Source organism: Triturus cristatus, chromosome 1_1 (assembly GCF_964204655.1).
Source record: "Triturus cristatus chromosome 1_1, aTriCri1.1, whole genome shotgun sequence".
NCBI classification, from domain to species: domain Eukaryota; kingdom Metazoa; phylum Chordata; class Amphibia; order Caudata; family Salamandridae; genus Triturus; species Triturus cristatus.
Genome location: NC_140579.1, coordinates 56,970,634 through 56,982,805, shown reverse-complemented (window position 1 = coordinate 56,982,805; position 12,172 = coordinate 56,970,634). Strand labels below are relative to the sequence as shown.

General features: G+C 47.6%; 1 protein-coding gene across 1 annotated transcript in view; it reads right to left on the bottom strand.

Moving 5' to 3' along the window:
- Nucleotides 1-10,325, bottom strand: part of LOC146869377 (E3 ubiquitin-protein ligase TRIM39-like) — a 97,816-nt gene extending 87,491 nt beyond the window's left edge. The window contains exon 1 of the mRNA XM_085599669.1: nt 9,329-10,325. Coding sequence (XP_085455795.1) covers nt 9,329-9,742 — 414 coding nt within the window. The 5' untranslated portion in view covers nt 9,743-10,325. The remainder of the gene's footprint in view (nt 1-9,328) is intronic.
- Nucleotides 10,326-12,172: the final 1,847 nt, after the last annotated feature.

Below are 12,172 nucleotides of genomic sequence, written 5' to 3'. Positions count from 1 at the left end.
TCTGCTTTCAGTGCCCAGGATACGTAAGGCTAGGTGGGGAGGTAGAGCTTTCTCAACTCTTGCTCCCAGGCAGTGGAATTCCCTGCCTTTGGAGATAAGATCTCTTCCATCGGCTCTGGCTTTTAGGAAGGCCCTTAAGACCTGGCTTTTTGCCAAGGCCTACGCTTAGATACGATCTGCCTCTTTTTCGAACTGTTTTGTTTAGGCGCCTTGATGCCTTCGGGCTAAGTAGCGCGATTACAAGTTTCCATTCATTCATTCATTCAATCAAGGAGGGTCTTGGTGGTGATACTCTAAAACAAAGCAGGCGAGTTTATAAGAAACTCACTGCTCACGCTAAGGCAGAATGGGAGGAAGAACAGTGGGAAAAACTCACTAAGGCACTAGCAACCCAAGATCATCGGTTGTTCTGGAGGATTGTGAATGGGGGGTCGGGGAACTTAAAATCGGCACTAGAGCCCAATATTGCTCCTGGGGTATGGCAGGCTCACTTTCAGACTCTATATAGCCCTGACTCGGAAGAATCCCCTGTTGCCGATGCGGTAGGCCTCCCGGACTATGAAGGGGAGCTGATAACGCTCGGTGAAGTGATTGCTGCCATTTCAGGACTTGCCCCTGGAAAGGCGCCGGGATTGGACGGACTACCAGGGGATATGTTTAAGCAGGAACCTGTTGTATGGGCCCCTTATCTTACCGCCCTCTTCAATGGAGTTATCGGTGGTATGGAGATCCCAAGTACTTGGCTGGGGGCTGAGGTGGTCCCCATCTTTAAAAAGGGCTCACCTCTCCTCCCAGCCAACTATAGACCCATCAGCTTGATAGACGTGACGCAGAAGCTGTTTGGTAGGGTGATGTTGAATAGGCTACAGGACTGGATTGAGGAGGTGGGAGCCCTTAGCCCCTACCAGGCGGGATTCAGGAGGGGGGTATCCACAGTGGACCAGGTTTTTAGATTGAATCTGGTCTACTGGCGGGTAGCGAAAATCGAGGGCGGTAGTTTGTACACAATTTTTGTGGACTTACGGGCCGCTTTTGATTTGGTGCCCCGGGGGAAACTTTGGAGCATCTTGGCAGAGATGGGCGTCCCCCCGGACATCCTCTTGATCTTACAGAGATTGCATCACAATAACTATGCCCGAGTGAGGTGTGGGAGGGCGGGGGAACTGACCGACAGATTCCCCGTTGACCGGGGGGTAAGGCAGGGCTGTGTATTGGCACCGACCCTGTTTTGCCTCTTTGTCAACGGGGTAATCGCCCATTTGAATGCCACTGAATACACTGACGCCCCGAAATTGAATGGCAGCAGGGTGCCCGCAATTATGTTTGCGGACGACACCCTGCTGCTATCCAAAACCCCCATGGGTATTCAGAGGATTCTTGACTCCTTCGTGGCCTTCTGTAACGATAGGGGTTCGAAATTAATGCGGCAAAAACTAAATATATGGTTCTGAACCCGAGGCAAAAACTGCGCCCAAATCCGCAATTGGGAGCTGGACGGCTGGAGAGAGTGACTACCTTTGAATACCTTGGTGTGACTATCAACGATACCATGACTTGGGGATCCCACCAGAGCAGGGCAAGCCTCAAACTCACGCAGATCACTGGGGGTATTGCTCGTATGATGAATGGTTCATCATATCGTCCACTGGGGGCATTGATCCAGATATATAAAGCCCAGGCTAGGGGAGCAATAATGTATGGGGCGGAAATTTGGGGCCACACGTCTTGCAAGAGTCTGTCATTAGTGGAAAACAAGTTTATTAGACAGATAGCCGCACTCCCTCCCAGTACTCCGCTTCTCCCCCTGAGGCTAGATCTGGGCCTACGACCATTAGCTGACGAAATAAGCCTGAGACCTCTAGCACTCTGGCGTAGGCTGTGGAGCAGTACTGATCTCGTAGAATATAGGGCGGAATTGGCTGAACTTTTGAAAGACCCAATGGCGCTCAGTATTCCCTGGGTCAAAAACATCCAAGCCATTTGTGTGGGAATAGGGCTCCCCGACCTATGGAATGACCCGGCGAGAGCCGCACCGAAAATATCCAAAAGGTCCCTGGCTAAGGTCTACCATGAATATAAACTAGACAGGGCTCAAGCTACCCAGGCAGAAGGGTCCCTAGCTTCTGTGTTCATGCAGAGCAAGGATGTCTATAGACTGGAGAGGGTGCTGGATCCCATCTCCCCCGTACTCACCAGGAAGCTGTTCCTCCAATGGAGATACGGCACATTGCCGTTCAGATTTTTCACAAGCACCTGGTCATCGGGTCCCACCCTAAAGCAGTGTCCGGCTTGTGACGCCATGGAAGAAACTGATTTGCACGTGGTTTTCTTCTGCCCTGCCTATAAAATAGCACGAAAATACTGGCTCCTCCCGTTGATAAGGAATATGGGTTGTAGGGAATACGCACCAATGTACAGAATCTTAAAAACTGATCTCTCTGACCCCTATAAATGTTTTTACCTCTTACCAGAGATTGAATATGTATATTTGTACGCTTGATTGTTTTCACTTTGATAACTGCTGTTTAATAACTTTTTATCTTAAATTCTGAATTATTTATGTATTTTATGCTTGTACATATTTTACCTGTGCTTTTATGGTCATCTGACCGAAATAAAGCTATCAAAGGAAGTATCAAAGGATAGCGCATTTCCTTTATCTTTCCACTATACCTTGATCTATTGTAATCTCTTTTCTGTTTTACTACCTGACAACGCTCTCTGAATGTGTGATCGATAAAGGAAGCACATATTTAACTGTTCACAAAGGACGCAGCAAGAGGCCTGGGGGTGCGCTCTGGAGAATACCCGACAAGCTCACAATCTGCAAACATAAGCATAACAGGGGCTGGCAGCCTAAAAACGCGGCATGGAGTGGCGGTGCCCTTCATGTCTATGTGGAAGGCCGCTTTCATCTAAAAAAGTAAAAGGGTGAAAAACAGAATGTCTCATGGCGGGTGGTCTATGGGGGGATGTGGGGTTTAGATGTGCCGACCTGGTATAATTATTCAGCATTCAATTTAGTCGGGCACACAGAAACGAGTACCTACTCAGAAGAATAAAGTGAACGCTTCAAGGCACATAGGAGGGCCTGGCCGAGGACAGGGAGCAGTGACCACTAACAGATTAGAGGCATGAGAGATTGCTGAACTAGGAGGCAGGGGCAGTAGATTAGAGGCATGAGAGATTGCTGAACTAGGAGGCGGGGGCAGTAGATTAGAGGCATGAGAGATTGCTGAACTAGGAGGCGGGGGCAGTAGATTAGAGGCATGAGAGATTGCTGAACTAGGAGGCAGGGGCAGTAGATTAGAGGCATGAGAGATTGCTGAACTAGGAGGCGGGGGCAGTAGATTAGAGGCATGAGAGATTGCTGAACTAGGAGGCGGGGGCAGTAGATTAGAGGCATGAGAGATTGCTGAACTAGGAGGCGGGGGCAGTAGATTAGAGGCATGAGAGATTGCTGAACTAGGAGGCGGGGGCAGTAGATTAGAGGCATGAGAGATTGCTGAACTAGGAGGCGGGGGCAGTAGATTAGAGGCATGAGAGATTGCTGAACTAGGAGGCGGGGCAGTAGATTAGAGGCATGAGAGATTGCTGAACTAGGAGGCGGGGGCAGTAGATTAGAGGCATGAGAGATTGCTGAACTAGGAGGCGGGGGCAGTAGATTAGAGGCATGAGAGATTGCTGAACTAGGAGGCAGGGGCAGTAGATTAGAGGCATGAGAGATTGCTGAACTAGGAGGCGGGGGCAGTAGATTAGAGGCATGAGAGATTGCTGAACTAGGAGGCGGGGGCAGTAGATTAGAGGCATGAGAGATTGCTGAACTAGGAGGCGGGGGCAGTAGATTAAAGGCATGAGAGATTGCTGAACTAGGAGGCGGGTGCAGTCTGCTGGCACTTGTGAAAGTCGGCCCGAGGAGTTTCCACAAATCATAGGTCACTAAACAAACTCCAGGCGCCTTATCCTGCTGAGCGCCCCCTGGTGGCGGGATCACTAGTCTGAGGGCAGAAGCCGCAAAGACCAAGAGAGTGAAGCCGACCTCATTATGGGATATGGTGCACCCCCAGAGATCTTATAATACAGAGTCAAAAGGAAACGTATTCATTGAGGCTGGGCTGCCCATTGATATATCTGAAACTGCTCCTCGGCCGTCAGCCACTAAAGGTGCTATCCAAGCACTTCACAGAAATCGGTAAGGAAATGTCCTGGTGTTAGCATATTAATAAGAATGTCAGAACTTCTCACCATCCAAAGAGTAGAAACTATTCTCTATCAAGAGGAAAGGGCCATCGAAACAAACCCCACATGTGCAAGACGGACTGGCACAGAAATTGAATACCCTAGAGACATGGCAAACCAGGGACGGCAGGCATCACCAAAGCAGAGCATTGCACACTTTATTATTTATGCATTTTTATAAAGCGCGGACTTTACCCGAAGGGGTCAGGGCGCGCTGTACAATAGAAAAGTGGTACACAATAGAACGTACAAAAATAGCAGGACACAGAATCAAACACAGCAGGCAAGAGGAACACAATATAAAACACAGCAGGCAAGGAATGTACAAAAAAGAAATAAATATAACAAATTTACAATGACTAAGAAGTTTAGATATAACAAGCATCGCCCACTCCTACTTTTAACATTACAAGTAAAGCACGGGTGCCGCGATTATAGTAAAGTAAAGAAATAGATGTTTTTTCTATTTCTTTACTTTTGCGAAATTGAATGTGATCGCGATCATGGTTATTTTGGGGGTGCCTACCCGAGCTTCCAGCGCCTATGATCCTACTCAGGCGCGCAACACCCATTGGCTGAATGGGCTTCAGCCTCCCCCCTCCTCATCTTCAGCCGGGCTGCCAAGGTTCAGATGACAGCACAGCACCCTTTCCTGATTTGCAGGGATCTAAAATAATGAAGGTCTGAAAACCGTTTCCCCACTTTCATTTGTATTAAGCCTCCACTTTTGTTCTGGGATGCTTTAAAATCCGAGAATGTGATTTTAATGACCCCTCCTGAGATGCCTCGAACCGGCCCGAGGCAGCCAGCCTCTGAAGGTCTCAGCATCCCTCCCTGCCCCCCTCCTTTTGTTTTCTTTGAGAGGGGTGCCACCGAGGTGATATCCTTGCCGGAAGCAGGGATTTCAGCTAAGCACGTTTGATGTGCTGTGCAGCATGGCGTGTAAAGATGTGCACAGCAGGGGATGTGTGCTGTGCAGCACGGTGTGTGTCGTATCGCAGTGCCTAGTGTCCATTCCCAGGACACTACAGTGTGAAGATGTGCAAAGCAGGGAATGTGTGCTGTGCAGCATGGCGCGTGAAGATGTGCACAGCAGGGGATGTGACGCCAGCAGGAATTCCTTTACTAAGGAAAAGCGTCACCTGCACTGGCCATCCCTTTACCCCTGCTGTGCGCATCTCCCCAGTGCAAAGAGACCTGTTGTGTGAGCTTCAGTTTCATGACCGACCTCTCAAGTGACGCCCCGCCTGCCCTGGGCATTTTGGACACAGCTTTTGGAAGAACACCTCGACTGATTGTTTTCTCGGGAGCCGTCCTTCCTCGTATCCAGTCTGGACTTGGAGCCTTGTTTTACTGGGTGTTTTGGCGCATGAAGTTTCTTGGAAGGGGTTTCCTTGTTCATAAAATGCACGTGTCCTGCGTTTCGGGTGGAATTTCCCCAGTCTGATATAAATAATGTCTCGTAGCGGTATCTGTTGTCTGGGGTGTCGTTCAGTTCAAGATCCTGTACTTTTGGGTCGTAATGTGTAGATGCGCTGAAGATAATGCAACAGGCGTGACTTTTCAGTCACACGACAATCTCCACACTGCAGCCAGGATTGACGGCCACCTCACACTGCAGAGTTCAAACATTCATCACACTGACGCAAACTACAGCGCGCTCACCCTCACACTGCACAGGTGCAAATGTCACACTCATGGAAGCTGCAGGGGTCTCAGTCTCACACTCAGCCCAAAATGTAGGTGGCATCAACATTCACCCAACACTGCATGAAGGACTCAGGTTCACCGCACACTGAAGAGCACAAACCTTAGTACTCATGGAAACTGCAGGGGTCTCATCCTCACACTCTCACCTCAAACAGCAGCTGGGACCAACCCTCCCCAGAAACTGCTGCCAGGACTCAAGCTCACCTCGCACTGCAGAGTCTAAACATTAATTACACTCAAGCACACTACGGAGGGCTCATCCGCAAACGGCAGCTGAGACCAACCTTCACCCCACACTTCATGGAAAACTCAACTTTAGTGCAGAGCGCAGGGGCCCAAATATTGCCCTTACGCAAACTACCGAGGTCACATTCCAGGGCTGGCTTTAGGGAAATGCAACCAGTGTGGCTGCACTGGGCGCTGACCTGGAGGGGGACGCTGACCTGAGGGGGCGTGCTGTGTTTAGCCTAATTTAAGATTTAAAAGCACCTGCCTCAGGGTTTCTTGGGCGTCCACCTTTCAGGCAGCAACAAAAATGTCAAGATAACTCTTGTGATTAATGTTCCTGCTAGACAGAGAGAGAGCGAGAGAAAGCACCTGCCTCAGGGTTTCTTGGGCGTCCACCTTTCAGGCAGCAACAAAAATGTCAAGATAACTCTTGTGATTAATGTTCCTGCTAGACAGAGAGAGAGCAAGAGAGAGATATGGAAGTTTTGTTTAGTGGCACTTTTTACTTGCTTTAAAGTAGCGTAGCTGGTTAACATGCCTGCTGCAAAGAACAGGTCTGTATTTTATGTGGATAGCTGAGTGGATTAGTAAAGCCAGCCTTTACCAGCGCTTTAAAACAAATTAAATGGATGTGAGAAAGGGGCTATGGAGAGATGAGGGGCATTTTTGCCTGATGGTGGAGTATTCACGGTTTTCTTTTATCTTAACCTTTTTATTTATTTCTGCCTTTATCTTTCTAATAGTGCCCTTACCCCCTTCCTCTTCTCTTCTGCCCCCCTTTCTTATTTATTTATTCTTCCTCTTGACTCTTAATCTCCTTCTCTTGTTCCTGCCATTACTGGCTCGTCAGTTTTTATTTTTTATTTTCTCATCCTCTGTTCTTTTCTTGCTCTGTTCTTATTTATCTTAGCATTCTGTCCTTCCTTCTTTCCCCCACTCTTTATTTTCCCTTTTCATGTTCAATGGTGATGACAGTGCTCTAAGTTGGATACAAAGTGGAGGGCGGGGTCTATAAAAGAGTAAAGAATGGGGTAAAAGTGCACTGCTGGCTATGTTACTCACTTTTTGTGTGACGCACTTCTATTACTTTCATGGCCTCGTATCGCTGGTAAGGGGTGCCTCTTGCTATAGCGCCATAGCAGCCTCAAAATCTGGCATCTGTTAATTCTCCCCTAATATCCGTCCGTTACTCAAATTATAATTCACCTACCATGTCCCAATCTCTACTCCCCTGTTATTTATATTTGCCCCCACTCCAACAAAAAACTATAACAAACATTAGAACAGTTAAGAAAAAGATGCCAACACTAAAAAAAAATGTTATATACGTTTTTATTTTAACAAGGCCATTCAATTAGACAATCTCATCTTAATTATAGAGAAGGTAACAAAAAAATGCTTATAACACTTTAATTACAACTTTCCAACATGCTGCACAGCAGCCACGCTGCGCCACACTATAGCTTAAACACATTAGCAAAACCAATAGCTCTGACTAAACACTTACAAGGTCCCAAAGGCGAGACCTATTGGCTTTGCCAATGCTTGTTTTTCATTTGCACATAAACAATCACTAATGGCGATTTGTATGTTCTCTGTGTGCTACAGAATGCAGCACATATAGAAGTTGAAAAACGTCATTTTTTTAATGATTGTTTATGTGCAGAGAGGGACCCCTTGCTGCACAAGAACAATCACTAATGGTGATAGAAACAGCAAAAACAAAGAGAAATTAATAAATTCTCCTCATTGCACCTGTTTAAAACTAGGTTTTCCCTGGTCTTATTTTGGTGCTGCCCCATATTTACACCATCCTTGTAAATAACGGGCAGCGTCAAAAAGCAATGGGGTTTATGTGATGGAACGCCCACAGAAACACCCATAACCCCTCCCTTCGCTGCAGCGGACTGCTGCGGTAAGGGGCATATTTACAAGGGGACGTTAAGCCACGTTAAGTGGCTTATGTCCAGCTTGTAAATATGGAGCAGGGCATTGCGCCACAGGAACGTCATTAAAAGTGACATTATTGTGGTGCAATGCCCTTGTAAATAAGCCCCAAAGTCTTCTAACACCCACAAAACACCCACATACATATGACTTCTGATTATCTGCAGCTACTTATGTGGTGCGAGGTGAAAACCTCAGTGCTCTGACAGACACCCAGTGCGATCTTCTGCAGTTTCTTACATGGGTCACACTTTGAAACTCACTTACAACTAACAACCTTACCTAATGCGTATGGGCAGCCTTCTCCAGGTACCCATGGAGACCCACAGGGTCAACTGTGATAGCTGAATGACCACAGGTGTCCCTTCTCCAGGGACCCGCGGAGACCCACAGAGTGAACTGTGATCCCTGAATGTTCACAGAGGTCCCTTCTCCAGGGACCCAGGGAGTCCCACAGAGTGAACTGTGATCCCTGAATGATCACAGAGGTCCCTTCTCCAGGGACCCAGGGAGACCCACAGAGTGAACTGTGATCCCTGAATGATCACAGAGGTCCCTTCTCCAGGGACCCAGGGAGACCCACAGAGTGAACTGTGATCCCTGAATGATCACAGAGGTCCCTTCTCCAGGGACCCGCGGAGACCCACAGAGTGAACTGTGATCCCTGAATGATCACAGAGGTCCCTTCTCCAGGGACCCGCGGAGACCCACAGAGTGAACTGTGATCCCTGAATGATCACAGATGTCCCTTGCCCTCTTCTAGGAGGATCGACTAACCTGTGATCCCTAAAATCTGATTTAAATACCGTTTATTCCTTTGTGGGAATTATAGTGTGTCTTCGTTAGTGAACTCTGAACTCCCACTCACATACCTTGTGCTCTTGGACAACCATTGATATGGGACCCGCAGGGTGCCTTTGATCCCTGAACACCCAGATAGTGTATCGTTTGAGAGACTCCAGTAATGTATTAACTTGTGAATGACTTGTCACCTCTGAACACTTGCACACATAGCTCTGCTCTCAGTCTGCCTCCCTGATGGGGCTCACAGAGGGACTTTGTGAACCCTGAATTTCCACAGACATACCCTGAGATCTTCATTTGTCGTTCCAGAACACACACACACACCCCTTGTGCTCCTTAGCAGGTTCATCAATGGGGCTCACACTGGGACTTTGGAATCCATGAATGCCCACGCACATACCTTGTACTCCTCTGCAGCCTCCTCTACAGGACTTGCTAAGTGAGTTCTATGGTCCTTGGACTCCCGGCACACCAAACATATCATCCTCTGATCCTCTGCACAGAACAGCAGCTGTGCCTGGTTATGTTTCTCACACAGATTCTCCTCCGGGGCCCTCACTGGCGGCAGATGAAGCTGTTTTGCAATTTCCACAATGTTCCCCAGTTTCCTGTTGGGTCGGAGGTTTCTCCTAGAAGATGTTGCCCTGCACTCAGGACAGGGGAAGTTTCCATCTCTTCCCTCCCAGCTCTGAGTGATGCAGGAGCGGCAGTAGTTGTGTCCACAATCGATAGTCACCGGATCCGTAAAATATTCCAAACAGATGGAACAAGTGGCCTCTTCCTTTAGGTTCCCGAGCTGAGCTGCTGCCGCCATGATTCAAAAATGCAGGAAGTAAAGGTACGTTTCAGTTTCTCTCTCTTTATGAAGTGGGTGTGTCTATGCATCTGCCTCTCTCTGGCTGCGCTGGGACTTCCGGGATCATGTTACAGTCGGAGAAGAGAACGGATTCCTGGCCCACTAACCTGCAAACGTCATCTAGAAGCACGCAACATCACTTTATGAGGCCTTCTTGCCCAATCCAAATGCCCTACCAACATATTTAAAGAGCGATGTGGCCAATCATGTTACACAAAAAATGTAAAACCACCAATCCGGAGCCCCGTGTCATCCTTCAAGTGGAAATAAAATATTGCTTCTGGACCAGAGAGGGCAGCACGGTGAAGGCGCCCTCCTTGGATATAAAATGCCATGAAATAGCTGGCACCAATAAGGAGTCTGAATGTGTCAAAACTCGTTATTTTCAACGTGAAGGTGTAAGAAGCAAACCCACTCATTGGCCAAGAGCTGCCGCCAATCACAAATGTTTATCTCCGACGGCATAACTGGGAAATTCGTGAATCCAAGACATTCTCTACGGGCAGGAGCAGCGGACCCGAGAGGAAACTACCCACCGTGTGAATTCATTGGATTAAGAAACGTCCAATAGCATGACTCCTTTCATCTATACTTCCTGAAACGCCTGCGATGTTGACCAAAGATGCGCCCTCATTGGACAAAAATACCATTGGCGTCAGCTCAGCTTCCTGTGACTCTGTGTAAATCACTTGTCCTCCCCCCTCCACACACCCTGCCTACCAGAAAGGACGGTGTCCTTCTGTGACGTAACAGGTGCCCCTGTAAAGCGCTCTGATGCCTTCGAGTCGAGTTCGCGCTATATAAAACTGCAAAAATGAAGGTACCGGAAAGCTTGTGCGTTCATGGCCGGAAAGTAAACTGCCAAACTCTTCTGCTCATTGGACCACTTCCATCCCACTTTCAACAAACCGATGAAGAGGACCGGAGAGGAGACCCATACACACTCGTTCTCATTGGTTTTATTTATTTATTTGTGCATTTTTATAAAGCGTGGACATTACCCGAAGGTGTCAGAGCGCTGTACAATAGAGCCAGTTACATTACAAAAGAACCGTGGAACACAATAAAACATTGCAAAGAAAAACAGTAGTGCTGTACAATAGAGCCAGTTACGTTACAAAAGAACAGTGGAACACAATAAAACATTACAAAGAAAAACAGGAGACTAAAAATGAAGGTTACATAGACACAAATTCAGATAAAGCACGCAGGAGAGAGGAATGTACAGGAAAAAATACAAAATTTTACAATGAGGAGCGAACTTCCAAGAGGGGCATGAGAATGAAAGTATTAGTTCTCAAAGTGTCTTTGGAAGAGGAGAGATTTGAGATCAGCTTTGAAGATCCGGGTAGAGGAGGTGGCACGGAGCAATGGGGGAAGTGAGTTCCATATTCTCACCGCATTGCCTGAGAAGGATTGCGCCATCGATCTTTCCCTTTTGAAGACGGGGGGGCTCAAGCAGAAGCTTTTCCGCATTGCGAGAGGGTCGAGAGCCTCCGGACAATTTCAATTTGTTTGCCAGGTAACGAGGGGAGGACGTGTGTAAGGTTTTATGTGTGATGCAAGCAGTTTTGTAAATGGATCTTGCCTCAATCGGAAGCCATCGAAGAGCGGACAGGATAGGGGTTTTTAAGGGGCATATTAACAAGGAATAGGGAAAATTAACGCTAAGGGTGCTTAGCGTTAATTTTTTTAACGCCCGCTATCGCTGGATAATATCGCCTGGTTATCGCATTATTAACAACGCTAATCGCCTAGGCGATAAAAGAATCCAGCGACAGCGGCATTTTGGGAGGTTATCGCTGGTAATGCAGCGATAAAACTACAAGGATAGGGATATCCTTGTTGATAGCCCATGGTGGACTTAGCCATGTAATCCACCTCCCATTGGATTACATAGCTAAGTCTGAAAATTAGCAGACGTAAAAAAGCAGCGTTAACCGTGGTTAGCGCTGCTTTTTTTTGTCTCTAACAGGGTTAGCGTGAAGCTTGATAATAGAAATTTTGCTTAGAGACATTTCTCCTATTATTTTGCTCTGGAACGCCATTTTGCATCTCATTAGAGATGCAAAGGGAAGCGTAGTGAAAAAGGGTTCTAACATGCGATATTGCATGTTAGCACCCTGTTGTTGCTAGCGCAATATTTTTATCTCCGCTTCTTTGGCTTTGGCCGGTAAGAGGGAGGCTGGTAGGTTCTGACAGAGGAGATAGTCTGAATAGTGAACTGCGTAGAATTCTTAGGAGAGGATGGTGGAGGGGGGGGTGATGCTGGTGGACTTGTAGCTGGCTAGTAAGTTGGAGATGCCTGTAGAGGACAGACTGTGGTTGGCTTTATTGGGGTGCGGGAGCACGGAACTCCTCGGGAGGATATTAGGGAAGGGGGACATC